At 49.6% G+C, this 18664-nt stretch overlaps 1 protein-coding gene across 2 annotated transcripts; it reads right to left on the bottom strand.

The window, feature by feature from the left end:
• Positions 1 to 108: 108 nt before the first annotated feature.
• On the bottom strand, positions 109 to 15528 carry LRRC43 (leucine rich repeat containing 43). Of its 2 annotated transcripts, XM_029230749.1 has the most exons (13): positions 15436 to 15528; positions 14135 to 14395; positions 13426 to 13536; positions 9796 to 9935; positions 7520 to 7758; positions 6641 to 6828; positions 5699 to 5922; positions 5353 to 5494; positions 5020 to 5187; positions 4742 to 4930; positions 4404 to 4440; positions 4236 to 4283; positions 148 to 272 (listed from the first exon to the last, which is right to left on the bottom strand). In XM_029230749.1, exons 1-13 carry the CDS (start codon positions 15526 to 15528, stop codon positions 169 to 171), a joined length of 1944 nt encoding a protein of 647 aa, XP_029086582.1. In that variant the 3' UTR covers positions 148 to 168. The 2 variants fall into 2 exon arrangements, with proteins under 2 accessions (XP_029086590.1, XP_029086582.1); XM_029230757.1 differs by lacking the exon at positions 4236 to 4283 and having other exon boundaries at positions 109 to 296.
• Positions 15529 to 18664: the final 3136 nt, after the last annotated feature.

Here is an 18664-nt window from a genome sequence, read left to right as displayed (position 1 = left end):
CTCGCCACGGCCATTCCCCCGCTCCTCCCCAGCCAGGCACTCCCGCCTCCTCCCGGCCAGGCCCCCCTCCCCGCTCCTCCCCACGGCCAGCACCCCGCTACCCGGACTCGCGGCGGCGGCTGGACAGACGCGGAGCCGCGGTGTCAGAACAACCTTTAATCCCGCGCCCTACGGGACAAGCCTCCGAAGCGCCTCCTCCGTCGAGTGGCCCTGGATCAGCTGGATCTGGATCTCCACAGTCAGGGGGTCGGGGCGGTAGTCGCTTTCGTACACTAAAACCAAAGATTTTCTTATTTCTGAAGAAATATGAAAGTGTGAATCCGGAGCGATGAGCGGGCTGGCAGTGCCGGGCCATCCCGGGCCAGCTCACGACACGTCCCGGAAACGCAAATGTCACCTCCGCCGTCCCGAGGCGAGCACGGTTTCAGAATCAGATTCCGCCCTCGGGTCTTCACCATAATAAGGAATAAAATTAAATCACATCTAACTAGATCATTTAACACGTCTCAGTTTGAATTACAAGATGAACTAGCTGCTTTTTCTTGGAACATCTTTTTCACTTGAAAGTACGCTGACAAAATATGGTTATTTCGACGTGAATATTTGTCAGATATTTTCTAAAAAAAGAATGAAGCCTGGCACTTCAGGGAAAACAACTGAAAGCATTTTGATAAATACATTTATAACATTTGAACTTTCAAGTAGAAACTAGAACTTTGTAACACTGTATCTGCCACCATGGACTTAACAGTTTTCCAATACTCAAAAGACTTTTCTGATGTTATGGTTGATGATAAAGAACGCGATTTTTGGATAATGGATAAAAAAAAATGTGTCAACAGTTGGAAGATCTGCATAACTCAGTGAACCAGTACTTTACAAATAACAATTGCCAGATGTTAACAATTGTGCATGGGTAAGACAGCCATTCAAAATGCAACGTTAAAAACAAAAGGCAATGTAGACCAATGGATTAATTTAACATAACTGATTATGAAAAATTTCATCCATATAGATTCAGTTTTCACACTGTAACAACCTTTAAAAAACTACTAGTTGTCAAGTCTCATGCAAAGAGGAATATCCACAGTTATTTAAAAGCCTATTAAAATATTTCCCTCTTTTCCAAGTACATGTCCACGTGAGGTTAGATTTTCTTCATACACTTCAACTACAGCAACACATCACAGAGACTGACTGCAGAAGCAGTTATGCAAATATGGCTTCCTCAATTAAGCCAGACATTAAAGAAATTTGCAAAAATGTAAAAAAAAAAAAAAAAAGTTTTGTTTAAAACCATTTTAACCCAAGGATTCAATCACAAATCTCATGTCCATATTTGTCTGGGTCTTCAATTCCAGTAGTGTTAAGTCCTTTGTTCTTTTTCAAAGTTGTTTTGGCTGTTCTAGATCCTTTGAATTTCTATATGAACTTGAGAATCAGCTTGCTGATTTCTACCAAAAGAAAAAAGAAAAAAAAAATCCCTCCAGGGTTATGATTGAGATTTTATTGACTGTAGATCAATCTGAGGAAAACCAACATCTTAACAATGTTGAATCTCCTGATTTATGTACATAGTATATATCTCCACCGATTTAGGTCTGGTTTCTCTCAGTAACATTTTATAGTTTTCAACATATAGAACTTCTATTGATAATGCTATTGTAAATGGTATTATTTAAAATTTGTGATATCTGATTGTTCATTGCTCATATACGGAAACATTTTTTGAATACTGACCCTGTATTCTGCAACCCTGTTAAACTCACTTATTAGTTTTAGAAGCTTTCTAATATATGCATTTAGTGCAATAAATTTCTCTCTAAATACTGCTTTGTTATATCCTACTAATTTTGGCATTTTGTATTTTTATTTCCATTCAGTTCAAAATACTTTCTAATTTCCCTTTTGATTTCTTCTTTGACCCATAGGTTATTTAGAAGTGTGTTATTTAGTTTCTAAAAATTGGGGGATTTTGCAAATATTTTTGTTTAATTCCACTGTAGTCATAGAGGATACTTTATATGACTTGAATTCTTTTAAACTTACTGAGACTTGCTTTATGACCCAGGTATAGAATATCTCAGTTCTGTGTGCGCTTAAAGAATGTGTGTGTGTGTGTGTGATTGGATGGAGTGCTCTGTAGCTAAGCCGTCAGTTAGCTCAAGTTAATTGGCAGAGTGTGATTCAAGTCTTCTACATGCTTATTGATTTTCTATTTGTTCTATCAATTACTTATTTGCGCTGAAATCTCTGAATATAATTTTGGATTTGTCTCTTTCTCCTTGTACTTCTATCAGCTTTTGTTTCATGTATTTTGAAACTCAATGATTAGGTGCATACACGCTAAGGACTGTTACATCCTCCCAATGAACTGACTCCTTTATTATGAAATGACCCTCTTTATCCCTGGTAATAGTCTTTGCTCTGAAATCTACTTTGTCTGATATTAATGCAGCTACTCCCATTTTCTTTTGATTAGTGTTAGCATGAATATCTTTTTCCATCCTTTTTATTTCTTATATTTTTGTATCTTTATACTTAAAGAGGGTTTCTGATAGGCGGATAGCTTGGTCTTACTTTTTTATCCAATCTGATCATCTCTGCCTTTTAACTGGGTGTTTAGACCATTTATATTTCATGTGACTCAATATAATTGGGTTTAAGTCTACCATCTTGCTGTTTTCTATTTATCCCATATGTTCTTTGTTTTTTCTGTTTCCACCTTCAGACTAACTGAATATTTTTATAATCCCTATTTTCTCTCCTTTGTTGGCTTATTAACTATAACCCTTTGTTGTGTTTGGTAATTGCAATCATTGTTGCTTTTGTTATGGTCATCCATTTACAATACTTGGTGTCAGTTTATTTATCTCTTGTAAAAATAAAATACAGTCTGTGTGTGAAAAAAAAAAAAGGTACAGTTCAGGGGCTTTTAGTATATTTACAATGTTGTGCAACCATCACGGCTCATTTCAGAGCATTTTCATCACCCCAAATGGAAAACCCGCACCCACTAAGCAGTCATGCCCCATTCCCTCCTTCCCCTGCCCCCAGGCAACCACTAATCTACTTTCTGTCTCTATGGATTTGACAATTCTCCACATTTCATATAAAATCGTTATATGGTCTTTTGTGTCTGGCTTCTTTCCCTTAGCATTGAGTTTTCAAGGTTTATCCGTGGTTTAGGACATGTCAGTGCTTCATTCCTCTTTGTGACGGAATAATATCCCATTGTATGGATGGACCACATTTTGTTTATCCTTTCATCCGTTGATAGCCATTTGGGCTGTTTCCAGTTTTTGTCTGTTCTGAATCGGGCTGCTGTGGTCTTGCTTTAGACTTTTCCAGCAGTCTCCCAGCTGAGTGACCTGTCTCCTACCTCTCCCTCCAAGCCAGACAGTTATAAAAATTAAATCTAGGGACTTCCCTGGTGGTCCAGTGGTAAAGAATCCTCCTTACAATGCAGGGGACACGGTTTTGATCCCTTGTCAGGGAACTAAGATCCCACATGCCACGGGGCAACTAAGCCCATGCGCCACAACTACTGAGCTTGCGCGCCTCAACTAGAGAGGCTGCCTGCTGCAAACTACAAAGCCCACGTGCCCTGGAGCCTGCACACCACAACTAGAGAGAAGCCCACGCACCTCAACGAAGATCCCGCATGACTCAACTAAGACCCGATGCAGCCAAAAATAAATAAAATAATCATAAAAAAAAATTAAATCTAAAACTTACCTATTTCAATGCTGCCACTGCCCATACAACAAGTCCAGGCTCCTTATACAGCAAATAAGGGCTAATGTCCTGCAGAAGCAGGACCACCGCTGAGCCAGAAGGACCCTGGACACTCCCAACCCTGGGCCTCCCTACTCACTCCATCCTGGCCCCCAACCCAGAATGCCTGTCCTGCCCATGTCATGACCGCAGCAGGGCTGCAGGGAAGACACAGGGTTTGGTCCTCAGGGTAGACATGGCCCTCCCACCAGCTGGAAGATATGATTCTCCATCCTTCCATTCCTTTGGTCCCAAATCAGGCTGATCCCTCAGCAAGTCCTGCTATATTTGTGCCCTTCCCCAAATTCATATGTTGAAATCCCAGCCCCAAAAGTGATGATATTAGAAGGTGGGGCCTTTGGAAGGCGATTACATCATGAGGGCAGAGGGAGACCGCTGGTCCCTTCCGCCACGTGAGGACCCAGGAAGAAGGCGCGAACCAGGAATAGGATTCTCACCTGATGCTGCTGGCAACTTGGTCTTTGACTTCCTGGCCTCCAGAGCAGCTAGAAATAAATGTCTGTTGTTTATAAGCCACCCACGCTGTGGAATTTCACAGCAACCTGAACGGACTAGGACTGGTCCTCAGTAAACACCCCCTGCCCTGTTACCATCACCGGTCTTACCATTTTTAGCTTTCTCACTCTTATTCTTCTTTGAATCCTGAGGGGAAGAACCACAAAATAAGTTCCTTGCTGGAGTGGGGGGATGCTGGGGAAAGGGTGGGTGCTCTCACCCCCGCCAGGGCCTCTCCTGGTCTCCTGGGGAGCAGCTGCCCGACCTGCCCGCTTGCCTGGCCCCTCGCACTCGAGAAGGCCGCCCACCGTGCAGGTGACCCTTGCTGCGTCACCCCTCCAGCACCCCCTCCTGTGGTTCTGGCCCCCCTCCCCCTCCCCGCCTCCCCCTCCCTCCCACAGCCTGGCCAGGCTTCTGTGGGCAGGGGAGGCCAGGGGCACTGCTGTACCCTGTAAAGCGTCAGCCTGTTGGTCTCCAAGGTACGGACCACCCCGAAGTTGCACACAGTGGACATGAATGGCTCCCCGGAGAGCAGGGGCTCCAGGTCCACCGGGCCACTGCCCAGCACCCGGAGGACGGGCGGGTCCTGGCGCAGATCCTTACGAAGCTCCTTCTTCTTCTTGCTCCCCTTCTGCTCCTGTGGGGAGAGGCTGGGCGAGTGGAAGCGGGGAGCAGGGGACCGAGGGAGCAGCCCCCACCCCCCCAGGCCACCCCACACAGAGGCACCTTGGCTGGTTCTCTCTCCCCTTTGCCTGCTTTGTCTTTCCCATCTTTTCCCTTCTTGTCTTTCTCTTCCTTGTCTTTCTCCTTCCCTTTCTTGTCCTTCTCTCCCTTTCCCTTCTTAGCAGCCGAGGGACTGTTGGGGGAAGGCGGCACCGCAGGCCAGGAGAGAATCTAGGGGACAGAAGCTGGGTTGGAGCTAGCCAGGATCTTTCTGGAAAGGCACCGAGACCCTGCCAACAAGGGAGCAGGGCTACAGATGCCCGACAGAAGAGCGGAACAGAGGAGAAGCGGGGCAGAGAAGTCAAAGATGACCCCTGGAGAATTCCAGCCTCCCACCTTCTCCTCCACGATGGTGACGGTGGTCCCTGAGAGCAGGAAGGCCTTGAGCCGCACCAGGTCCTTGAGCACGTGCTGCATCTCGTAGTTGCAGGGGATGACGTCAGACCAGGGCTTGCGGACCGTGCTAAAGAGAACTGTCCTTGGGGAGGGGAGATGGAGACATGGGGGCCATCACCCAGGGGGCTGTGCTGGGGACCAGGGACAAGGCTGGGAGGGCACTTTGACAAGATGTGGGCACAGCGTGAGGCTGCGGGGTCAGGGAGGGCAGGGGACAGAGTAGAATGCAGAACGATAAACGCAGGTGTGGTCTGGGCCCTGTTCCCAGCCCGGTGAGCATCCTTACCCCGGGGATGGCCAGAGCCGGGGATCCAGGCGCGGCCGCAGCTTGGCCAGCTCTTCTGCAGAGTCCATGGGCCGCGGCAAGGGCGCTGAAGCGCCGGACTCCTCCAGCTCCCCGGACTGGGACTGGGAGGCCAGCCCAGGCCCTACGGAGTCTTCAGCCTCTTTGATGGGCTCTTTGGGAATGTCCTCACCCAGCTGTTCCGTGCTGGGCGGGGGCTTGACGATCTGCCACAGAAGACACGAAAACACATCCAGGGCTGCCGGCCTCAGAGCTCTCACCTGACACTATGCGAACGTGGTGTAAATGGGCACCAGTGTTTGATGGATGTGAAGCAAAGCAAACACGTGGACTTAGGAGGCAGGAAGTTATAAAAAAAAATTACCAGTCCTGTTTTTTTCTGAAAGTTCTATGTTAACAGTAAAAATAGTAACAACTTCCACATGAGCTGGGGACCCTCGTGTATTTTTGGTTCTTTTGGCCACGACCTGCGGCACATGGGACCTTAGTTCCCTGACCGGGGATCGAACCCGTGCCCCCTGCAATGGAAGCGCAGAGTCTTAACTACTGGCCCGCCAGGGAAGTCCTGGCCCCAGGCATTTCTCCTAGTGGGATGACACCGCTGGGTTTTCTTGTGACAGGAAGGGAGCCAGGAGGTGTAGGGGCAGTTGGAGAACGTGGTGGGGAAGTCAGCAGCCTAGTCGCGAAACTCTGGGCTGCTCCCTTGTTATGTCCTTTGCTCCCATTTCAGGGGGGATGGGAAGGGGTGAACACGGTTGAGAATTACTCCAGCTGCAAGAAACAGGCTGAGCGGAAGCCAGTTTCCTGCTCAGAGTAGGGTATGAATTGGAAAGATCCACGTTAAGGGTTTTCCTGGGTCCCCAAAGCCGTTGTGCCTGCACAGGAGCCCCTGAGCACCCGAGAGCAGAGCCCCCACGGACACACCTCAGCCAGCACGCGGCCGTATTCATCTCCTTCGCCTTCCTCATCTTCCACAAACTCGTATGTTACATAATAGCTGTAAGTGATGAAAGGGCCTTGGGGCCCTGGTTCCGGGTCCAAGACCGAGGAGTCCAGAACCCCTCTGACATGTCCAACAGTCACCACTAACCGCGCCTCATGCGCCAGGAGATCTGCAGGGGGGAACGGGCAGGGGTGAGGGGAGCTGCGGGGAGGGACTGGGCAGGCAGACAGCAGGGGAGGGCAGGCGGGCTCAGCTCCTGCCTTCTTTCCTCCGAACAGGGCTGAGCCTCACTCTGCAGACTTGGGTTCGAATCCCAGCTCTACCAAGTTCAACACACCCGTGATTTGGGGTAAGTCTCTTTTGGGCAAGAGGCCACTCTTAAGCCTTGTTTTCCTGACGTGTAAAATGGGAATGGTAGTAGCCTCTTTGCAGTATAGTTACAGATGGAGACTACGTTACCTTAGCCCGTGCTGGTACTCAGTAGGCATAGCTATTTTTATCAATGTTTTGTCACCCTGACCTTGAGAAGGCTCTGGTGCAGCTTGTGCTGTGAGCCACAAGGGGGTGATCTCAAGCCACCACGGACGCCAAGAAACTAATTTAAAGAATGTTTCCCATTTGTCTAGGAAGGGAGGGGACTGTGATGGTCCCAGCCTCCCTACCATTTCTGTCGCCAAATCTCAATCACGACGATCAAAATCTGGGAGAGAACTCTGACCAAGAAGGTGACCTACACCTGACCAGGGTCTGGGTCAGCCAGGGAGCTGGATGACAGACAGACACGTGCAGCCAGTAGGGTGATGGTCCGGCCAGCAGGTCCCCCTAGCCCCCCACCCTGCCCTGCACATCGGCTCCCTCACCCCCGCTGTGGCTGAGCCCACGGAACAGATGCTTCTCGCTGGGTGCCACGGTGATGTCGTCCAGCACGCAGAGGCCAGACAGGCCGTCGATGATGAAGCCCCGGTAGCAGGGCACCAGGGCCAGCGGGTTCCCCTGCAGCACGAGCAACCTCAGGCGCCGCAGCGTTCGGAGGCCGGACACCATGCCCTGCAGGTCCGTCAGGTCGTTGAAGCTCAGGTCCAGGGAGATGAGGTTGGGCCTGGAAGGTGAGTGGGACCGCCGGAAGTCAAGAGGCCAGGTAAGCAAAGGGGTGGGGACAGGTAGCTGTGATCTTGCCACGGCACCTGCATCCCCCAGCACCCCGAGTCCCTGATGGACAAGGCCTGGTGCTGAGGACGGGATGGGAGGCTGTGCCCATGCTCGACTCTCAAGCCTTGTGCTGCCCTTGACCTGGGTTAGCCCCCCTGTTGGGAAGGGGTTCCTGGTTCTCCCAGTGGCCTCCCTCCTTACTGTGGCATAGAGGTGGCCACCGCCACATCCTGCCTCTACCGGACTTCTACGTATACAGACCTCTTCTCAGTTAACCGTCTATCTCCCATAGAGCCTAATACGGGGTTGTGCATCTAGAAGGCTCTCAGCAGAGAGGGACAAACTGGCGAGGAAGGTAGAGGGGAGCCTCTGAGCGGAGGAGCAGCGGGTGGGGGTAGGAGAGGTCGGTAAATAGGGGGGCCTGGGAAGAGGGTGCATGAGGCTCGAGGGGTCTAGAAGCTGGAGGACGCTCTCCAGAGTCAGACCGGCGCATGACCACAGGAAGCCATCTGGTTCATTTCCTGGGGGACGTGGGTGAAGAAGAACTGGCCAGTGAGGACAGAGGAGGTGCCCTGCACCCCAACCTGGAGGAGAGGGCCTTCCTGCTGCACAAAGCAGAAAGCAAATCTATTTCAGCTCTGAGAACAGAGGCGCCAAAACAAACAAACAGAACCAAAACCCACGAGGGGACTAAGTACAGTCCCGCCATCACGTGTGACGGCCTCCCAGCTGTGGAGTTCAGGAACGTCAACTCCCCTCCCTCCCCCCTCCCATCCTGCCCGCGATGTTGGCCAGCCAGTGACGAAAACACCCGAGAAGAACGTTTCATGCTGACCGGCACACAGATTTTACCCAACATCAGCCTCCCTCAAGAGAACTGGCGGAAACATCAGCAAAATTGATTCGCAGGAAGTGAATCCTTTTAAATTCAAAACAGCAGAAGACGGAGGTTTCACACATGCATGTGTTGCTATGAAATCCATACTCAGCATGAAGCAGGTTACGTTACCGGAAGTCTGTTTTCCAAATCAAAACCCAGAACACTTAGAACTCTGTCCATGGTACGAGTCTGAACTCAGCTGTCACACGAAGTCCAAAGTGTATGTTTCCTTCCTGTGCTACACACCCTGACGGCTGAGGTCAGTGGAGGGAAGGGATCCGGAATTGTACACGGCCAAGGCTGTGAAGACGCAGCTTGGCCAAGAGTAGGGAAAGGGGAGGAAGGAGGAAATTAGGGTCAGAGAGACAGACCTTCCACGAGCACGTTCCCAGGAGGCCTGGGATACAGGGCAGCGATGTTGCCCTGCGCCTCGTGCCCCTTCTGGGCTGTGAAGAAAGGAACAGTCATGAACGTCAGCCCGGGGAAGTGCTGCCCAGGAGGCTGAGCCCCGGGAATCCTCAGAGCTTCTCTGACAGGCCTCCCTGGCTCCGCTTCCTCTGATGGATTTTCACGGATGGTATCTGAGGCCCTGAGACTCCTCAGATCCAGCGTTTCAGTTTCCCACTGCTCACCCACCAAGAAGACAAGGTCTAACCAAGAGCTGTCTGTAGGGCAGCAGTTCTCAGCTGGGGGTGGTTTTGCCCCCCAGTGGACACGTGGTGCTGTCTAGAGACCTGCTGGCTGTCGCAGCTGGTGTGGGGTGGGTGCTACTTGCATCTGGTGGGTAGAGGCCGGGGATTCTCCTCCACCTACGGCAGTGCCCAGGACGGCCCTCACAACCAAGAATTAGCTGGCCTGAGTGTCAACAGAAACCCTGAAGCAGAAGGTCCCACTCATTCCCACTACCTCTTGGTGTCCTTCCCTGGGCCTCAGGGGGTTTTTTGTTTATTGGGTCAGAGAAATAAATCTTAGGTCCGGACTTAGCAGCCAACCAGGAGTTATTATAGAAAAGAGCAAAGCTGAGTTCTCCAAGTCACCAGCATAGAATGGCCCAAATCTAATGCTCAACCCCTCCCTCCCTCTTTCCACGTGGGGCTCCCGAGTTACCAGTAATCACTGGTGACGTATAGACTCTCCAGGGGGCCCAGAAGCTTGTTGTGACCCAACCCCAAGTGCTGGAGCCTTGGGGGCGGGCAGGTGCACAGACACTCCATGCTGGTCATCTTGTTGCCGTAGAGCTCCAGCACCTGCGACGCGGGTGGAAAGACAGCCCGTGAGCCCAGACAAAACGGAACCCACTCCCTGCTTCCACCCTGGGCAACTCAGGAGAGGAATTACGAAGTACTCATGCCTCATCTCCCTGTGCCCACCTGGACCCCCTTCTAAGAATCCTGGAAGAAAATATTCCCGCAGCAGGTGTCAGAAAGTTTCTTTTCCGATGAAAAGACAACCCTCAGAAAGGGAGAAAATATTTGCAAATGAAGCAACTGACAAAAGATTAATATCCAAAATATACAAACAGCTCATGCAGCTCAATATTAAAAAAACCAATAACCCAATCAAAAAATGGGTGGAAAACCTAAATAGACATTTCTCCAAAGAGAACATACAGATGGCTAAGAGGCACAAGAAAGTATGCTCATCACTAATTATTAGAGAAATGCAAATCAAAACTACAATGAGGTATCATCTCACACCGGTCAGAATGGCCATCATTAAAAAAAATCTACAAACAGGGCTTCCCTGGTGGCGCAGTGGTTAGAAATCCACCTGCCAATGCAGAGGACACAGGTTCTGAGCCCTGGTCCTGGAAGATCCCACATGCCGTGGGGCAACTGGGCCTGTGCGCCACAGCTACTGGGCCTGCGCTCTAGAGCCCACGAGCCACAACTGCTGAGGCCCGTGTGCCTAGAGCCCGTGCTCCGCAACAAGAGAGGCCTCCGCAATGAGAGGCCTGCGCACCGCAATGAAGAGCAGCCCCCACCCTCCACAACTAGAGAAAAACCCGCACGCAGCAACGAAGACCCAACACAGCCAAAAATAAATAAATTTTTAAAAAATCTACAAACAATAAATGCTGGAGAGGGTGTGGAGAAAAGGGAACCCTCTTGCACTGTTGGTGGGAATGTAAATTGATACAGCCACTATGGAGGTACCTTAAAAAACTAAAAATAGAATTACCATACAACCCAGCAATCCCACTACTGGGCATATACCCTGAGAAAACCATAATTCAAAAAGACACATGCACCCCAATGCTCATTGAAGCACTATTTACAGTAGCCTGGACATGGAAGGAACCTAAGTGTCCATCAACAGAGGAATGCATAAAGAAGATGTGGTACATATATACAATGGAATATTACTCAACCATAAAAAGAATGAAACTCGGTCATTTACGGAGACGTGGATGGACCTAGAGAGTGTCATACAGTGAAGTAAGTCAGAAAGAGAAAAACAAATATCACATATTAATGCATATATGTGGAATCTAGAAAGATGGTATAGATGATCTTATTTGCAAAGCAGAAATAGACACAGATGTAGAGAACAAATGTATGGCTACCAAGGGGGAAACTGGGGGTGGTAGGAATTGGGAAATTGGGATTGACATATATACACTATTGATACTATGTATAAAATAGGTAACTACTGAGAACATACTGTAGAGCACAGGGAACTCTACTTAATGCACTGTGGTGACCTAAATGGGACCAAAATCCAAAAAAGATTCTGATTCATATAACTGATTCATTTTGCTGTACAGTAGGAACTAACACAACATTGTAAAGCAACTATACTGCAATAAAAATTAATCTTAAAAATTTTTTTTAAAGTTTCTTTTCCTGTTGTGAAGGAAACTTTAAAATATGGAGTGGAGGTGATGTCGGAGAGAGTGGGAAAGGAAATGAGTTAACACTTTTAAAATATTTATTTTTATTTTTGGCTGTGTTGGGTCTTCGTTGCTGCGCGTGGGCTTTCTCTAGTTGCGGCGAGCGGAGGCTACTCTTCATTGCGGTGTGCGGGCTTCTCATTGTGGTGGCTTTTCTTGTCGCGGAGCATGGGCTCTAGGCGCACAGGCTCAGTAGTTGTGGTGCACGGGCTTAGTTGCTCCGCGGCACGTGGGATCTTCCCGGGCCAGGGCTTGAACCTGTGTCCCCTGCATTGACAGGCAGATTCATAACCACTGCGCCACCAGGGAAGCCCCGAGTTAACATTTTTGCAATTTCTCGACTCATGGCAGTTGTCTCTCGGAAAGCCAAAGGGCCCCTGGCTGGAATAGGGAATAAACCCAAAAATAACAGGTTCTTGTATTTCTCCTCCAAGGCCTTGCCTGCTTTCTTCTTGAGCCCAGTACTGAGCCATACTTCTGAGCCTCTTCTGCCACAAAATCTACTAGTCTCAGCATTTAATTTAAAATTGAGACCATTTTGATATGCTCAGCTGAAGACTCGTAACAAAGCCTGGCCTACCTCTTTTTGGGGCTTCCCTGGTGGCACAGTGGTTAAGAATCTGCCTGCTGATGCAGGGGACACGGGTTTGTGCCCCTGTCCGGGAGGATGTGCCGCAGAGTGGCTGGGCCCGTGAGCCATGGCCGCTGAACCTGCGCGTCTGGAGCCTGTGCTCCACAACGGGAGAGGACGCGGCAGTGAGGGGCCCACGTACCGCAAAAAAAAAAAAAAAAAAAAAAAAAAAAATCTGCCTGCCAATGCAGGGGACGTGGGTTCGAGCCCTGGTCTGGGAAGATCCCACATGCCGTGGAACAACAAAGCCCGTGAGGCACAACTACTGAGCCTGTGCTCTACAGCCCGTGAGCCACAACTACTGAGCCAGCGTGCCACAACTACTGAAGCCCGTGCGCCTAGAGCCGTGCTCCGCAACAAGAGAAGCCACCGCAATGAGAAGCTCGCGCACCACAACCAAGAGTAGCCCCCGCTCGCCGCAACTAGAGAAAGCCCACGCGCAGCAGTGAAGACCCAACACAGCCAAAAATAAATAAATTTATTAAAAATAAAGTATTCTTAAAAAAAAAAAAGCCTGGCCTACCTCTTTTTAAAACTTTTTTATTGTGGTAAAATATATATAATTTGCCATTTCAACCCTTTTTAAGTGGACAATTCAGCAGCATTAAGTACATTCACTTAATGTACAACCATCGTTACTATCCATTTCCAAAATTTTTCATTACTCAAACTCAAACAGTTAAGCTATAACTCCCCAATCCTTCCCCCTGGTAACCACTAATCTACTTTCTGTCTCTATGGATTTGCCTCTTCTAGATATTTCATGCAGTGCAATCATCTAATATGTGGCCTTTTGTGTCCGGCCTCCTTCATTCAGCATCACGTTTTCAAGGTCATCCATGTTGTACATATGTCATTCCTTTTTATGACGGATTTTGCCGCTCCATTCATCTGCTGGTAACAAGCGGGCTGTGTCCACCTGTTGGCTATTGTGAATAGCACTGCTGTGAACACGGGCGTACAGGAATCTGTCTGATTCCTGCCTTGTATTCTTTGGGGTGTATACCTAGGAAGGGAATTGCTGGGTCATGTGGAAATTCTAGGTTTAACTTTTTGAGGGATCCGGCCTACCTCTCCAAAGCCTGAGGCTGGCCCTTAGCACAGTCACGACGGCCAAACATTCTGTGGGGTGGGGGGTGGGGGGGCAGAGGAGGGGCAGGGCCTCTGGGCAGCATTGGCTCCAAGACCTGGAATGGAACCTGGGCTCCTTTACCTTGAGAGTTGGGGGCAGGTTGGTGGTGTCAATCTCCTTGATTTGATTAGCACTCAGCACCAACTCTTCAAGCTTCACAAATTTCAGGAGGTCGTTGTCCACCAGGCTCACCTGGAAGGGAGGAAAGGGAGCACAGAGCTCCAGTGCGTGGGGTGGCCCTGGAGTGAGGACAGCAATGGCACGCGCACCGCCCCACACCCCAAACCCTTTCTTCTCTTGCGCGCCTTTCCTGCCAGGATTCGAGTGCCTCGGCCGCCGCAGTGGCCTGTCACCTCTCAACCCTCACCCCTCCTCTGACTGTAGGTGTTGGACAACTTCCAGCTCATGTCCTGTGTCCCTTGTTGGACTGTCAGCTCCTGAAGCCAGGAATCCCATCTTCTCCGCTGTCTACCCCAGAGCCACAGTGAATCCTATGGTCTTAAGGAAGCATTCTAGCTGACACCCAGCAGGGTCAGACCAGAAGCTTCAGGGGTCTGTCTGAATCCTCAGTTGACTTTGGCTTCAAGGACATGAGGGGCCCTTCCCGGCTGGGCCTGCCTTCTCTGGGTAACAGACTAGGCCAGCTCGCCAGGATTGTTGGCCCTGCTCTGTGGACAAGCTGGTGAGATTAATCAGGGGAGGGCAGAGCTAGGTCTTACCACCAAGGCCTGTAAGGGGATGGCCCCCCCTAACACCAACCCTGTACCTGGTGTTCGCCCCCAGTGCTCACCTGCTTGTCCACCACCCGTAACGACCTGAAGTAGGTGTAGAAGAAGCTGTCTTTGAGCATCAGGGGATTCTGGATGGCCAGCTCTCTCAGAAAACGGTCCTCAGCGCTTGAGCCCTCCAGCAGGGCCCAGGGTGAGTGGGGGCTGCAGACCAGGCCCAGCAGGGCATCCACCGTCTCCTCCCCGGGGCCCACAGCGTCCTCCTCTCGGGGGATCAGCTCCCGCCATGCTCGGTAAGTTTGAGGAAGAAAGCGCGACTTATTCTGCAGAGGTGGAGGCAGAGAATTTCTCTCGTTATGACTCAGCCCCTCTCAAGGACTCAAAACTCTCAAAATGGAATCGATTGTTAAACAGGACAATCAGGGAGAGTTTAGAAGCCGGGAGGTGCAAAAGGCAATCTGTGGGCTGTAACGAGCCAAGGAAAGGTTTTTGAAGAAGAGGCGGCAAGCCTGCAAAGGTAAGTTCAGAACCTTTAGATGCCATAAGTGGAGGATGAAAGATTTCGGTCCTGGAGTTTACTCTCTCCCACTCTTTCCTCTTGAGAGACATCTATGAAACCCCCAAGTTCAGCACAATGCCAGGCACATAGTAGGTGCCCAATCCATGTTTGTTGTTGAAACAAATAAATTAGTTCCTTGATTGGTATCTCAGTTTTCTCTTCTATGAAACTGGACACCAGCTGACAAGAGTAGGTGGGGCCCCAGCTTCCCACCAAGTCCCCGGGAACCCTTCAGGACTCAAGACTTCCGGGCACACCTGGGAAGCCCCGGGTTCTCAATGTCATGCTCCTTGTGCACTTAGGTGATGAGGATGGCCCCTGTGGCCACAGCACAGCAGGGTCCTAACTGCAAACCTTGCTCTCAGGATGAGCTTTTCACCCCAAAGGAGCCCGGTGTCTTTAAGACAGCCAGGCGCCTGCCCCAGATCCTCCTGATGCGCTCAGGATGGGGTCCTGCTCTGGTGGTGGTGGTGGGGGGGGGGCTCCCTGCCCTCCACCCTGCGTCAGCGCCCACAGGCCCCGGGGGGCCTATCCCGTCCACCCCTGCAGTGTCCCTGTTCCCACAATCCATCCCTATCCCCCCACCACCCCGGTCAGGACGCTCCCTAAACGTCCAGACGCAAACATCCTCTCAGGTTTCTCCAGACCAGCCAACTCCTGGGGCTGGCGGCCCGCTCAGCACCCGGGGCCAGCACCACCCCGACCCCGCTCTCCGCCCCTAGGCCCCGGCCTGGCCCCTGGTCAGTCCCCTCCGTCCCCCAGAGCCCCGAGCCCCTCCTCCAGCCGCCCCGCCAGCGCCCGCACCCAGCTGCCCGTGCCGCACGGGAACTCGTGCAGACACAACTTCCGCAGGTGCTCCCGGACCGCGGCGCTCACTGTCAGGGCGGGCGGCTCCATGATCGCGCGTTCTCCACGCCACCCGGTTGCTAGGCAACCTCCAGGACGCGCGCGTGCGCCAGGGCCGGGCGCGTGCTCAGGCAGGCGGGGGCGCACGGCCGCGCCGGCCCTCGTGAAACCCACTACCTCCCCTCGCGGGCGAACTTTTCCCCAGCCAGGAATCTGAGACCCCGACTCAGCCCCACGTGCGCTGGGTTAAAAATACACTTCCCCACCGCAGCCTGGAGGTTATAACCTTGGGGGGGCCCCAGCAGGTACTGAGCGCTTCCCAGTTGTTAATCTGTTTCTATTTCTCCTCCGAAGCCCCCTCGGAATAAAGTGTTAACTCTCATCCCTGTTTGGCAGAACTGGAGAGGAGAAATGAGCCCAAGGCCGAATAATCTGAACACTCTCATCAGTGGATTCCAAGGTGGATCTCTTTAATCCCTGAGTCAGGGGTTTTAATCACTGCCCAACTATACAACCCGTTTAGCACCAAGGCCCCATTTCAGACTCGTCCAATCTCATTCATCTCTCCATCCTCCCAGCACCTAGCCCACTGCCCGACATTCTAGGGACTCCTGGGCACCGGTTCGTGAAATTAATGGGGTAAGATGATTCTGGTTCCTATAATTTGGAAAGGCAACTTCTTGATTGAGATCTAATTTACATAACTAAAATTCACACGTTTAAAGTGTACAATTCTGTGGGTTTTTGTATATTCACAGGGCCACTATATTCATAGTGCAGCTGTCACTGTAATCTAATTTTCAACGTTTTCCTCACCCCAAAAGGAAGCACCACCCATTAGCAGTTAAGCCCCACCCCCCCCATTGGCCCAGTCCCTGTCAACCACCAATATGCTTTCTTTCTCTGTATCTGCATCTTCTAGATATTTCATGTAAGTGGAGTTATACAGTATTTGTCCTTCCATGACTGGCTTCTTTCACAGCATAATGGTTTCAAGGTTCATCTGTGTTGTAGCATGTGTCAGAACTGCATTCCTTCCTATGGCTGAATAATTTTCTATATATGGGTAGAAGGCATTTTGTTTATCCATTCATCAGTTGATGGACATTTGAGTTGTTTCCACTTTTTGACTCTTACGAATAATGCTGCTGTGAACATTCGTGTACAAGTTTTGTATAAACATATGTTTTCGTTTCTCTTAGGTAGATACCTAGGAATGAAATTGCTGGGTCATATGGTAACTCTATGTTTAACTTTTTTTTTTTTTTTTGGCTGCATTGGATCTTCGTTGCTGCGCACGGGCTTTCTCTAGATGCAAGCAGAGGCTACTCTTCGTCGCGGTGCTCAGGCTTCTCCGGTGGCTTCTCTTGTTGCGGAGCATGGGCTCTAGGCGCATAGTAGTTGTGTCACGCAGGCTCAATAGTTGTGGCTCAGGGGCTCTAGAGCGCAGGCTCAGTAGTTGTGGCGCACGGGCTTAGTTGCTCCGCGGCATGTGGGATCTTCCTAGACCGGGGATGGAACCTGTGTCCCCTACATTGGCGGGTGGATTCTTAACCACTGTGCCACCAGGGAAGTCCTATGTTTAACATTTTGAGGAAATGCCAAACTGTTTTACACAGAAGCCGCACCATTTTACATTTCTACCAGCAATATACGGGGTTTCCAATTTTTTCATATCCTCACCAACACTGATTATTTTACGTTTACAAAGACTATAACCATCTTAATAGGTGTGAAGTGGTAGCTCATTGTGGTTTTTATTTGCAGTTACCTGATGCCTGACTAATGATATTGAACAGCTTTTCATGTGCTTATTGGCCACTTGTGTATCTTCCCTGGAGAAATGTCTATTCAAATACTTTGGTCATTTTTAAATTGGGTTGTCTTTTTACTGTTGAGTTTTTATATATTCTGGATACTAGCCCCCTGTCTTGTACATGATTTTCTCCCATTCTGTGGCTTGTCTTTCACTTTCTTGGTAGTGTCCCTTGACAAACAAAAGTGTTTAATTTCGATGAGATGTAATTTATGTTTTTTCTTGGTTGCTTGTGCTTTTTGTGTCATTTTAAGAAACAATTGCCTAGGAACTTCCCTGGTGGTCCAGTGGCGAAGACTCTGCGCTCCCAATGCAGGGGGCCCGGGTTCGATCCCTGGTCAGGGAACTAGATCCTGCACGCTGCACTGAAGATTGCACGCCGCAACTAAGACCCAGTGCAGCCAAATAAATAAATATTTTAAAAAATAGTAAGAAGAAACCACTGCCTAATCCAGAAAATTGAGTTTTGAGCATTCTTTATACATTCTGCTCACAACTCCTTTGTCAGATTTGTGTTTGGTAAACATTTTCCTCCTAGTCTAGGCTTGTCTTTTCATCCTCTTAACAGGGTGTTTAGAAGAGAACAAAATTTTTTAATTTTGAGGAAGTTCAATTTGTTGATTGTGATCCTTCCAAAAACACCCACTCTTGTGGACATCTGTCATTCTTTTTGACTGTCCTATATTAGAACACCTTTACTGCTATTAGAAAAATTTTCCAAAACTGGGAAATAAGACAAAAAGGGAGCCACCTGTCATTTTAAAGAATAAAACCAATATCCAAGAATCTACAGTGATATAAACACATCAAAGAGATGAACCAGGGAGGACTCCTGGGGTTTTGGTAACACAACTGGGTGGTTTTACTTTTTCCTCAATTCCAAAACCACCACAATATGGCTTCTGCCTCCCCAACAATTTATTCAAACTCCCCTAGCAAAGTTCCCAGTGACCTCATATTCTCAAACCTAGTGTATCTCTTCAGCCTTTATCTTATCTGACCTCTCCGCAGCTTTTGCTGGTGCCAATCGTTTACTCCTTCTTGAAAACCACTTCTCATCTTGTTCCATGACCACATGTTTTTCTAGTACATTTCTTTCCCTCTTGAGGATGTCTCCTCGGTGTTTTAGACTAAATCCTCTTCCTGTACCTGTTCCGTTAATGGAGGTGTGCCCCAGGGCTCCACACTTGACTTACACAACTCACACTGGTCCTCTCTTGTAGGCTTATAGTTTTATCAACACAATATACAGGTGGCACCCAAATGGATGTCTCTGGTTCCTTCCTTCAAGCTCCATATCCAAATGTCCAGTGGCCTGCTGTACATCTTCACCTGAGGGTTCCATAACACTTCCACCTCCCCATGTCAATA

Source organism: Monodon monoceros, unplaced genomic scaffold (genome assembly GCF_005190385.1).
Source record: "Monodon monoceros isolate NGI ecotype Baffin Bay Population unplaced genomic scaffold, NGI_Narwhal_1 Super_Scaffold_1, whole genome shotgun sequence".
NCBI lineage: Eukaryota > Metazoa > Chordata > Mammalia > Artiodactyla > Monodontidae > Monodon > Monodon monoceros.
The sequence above is the reverse complement of the archived record's forward strand: the minus strand, read 5'-3'. Positions and strand labels throughout refer to the sequence as shown.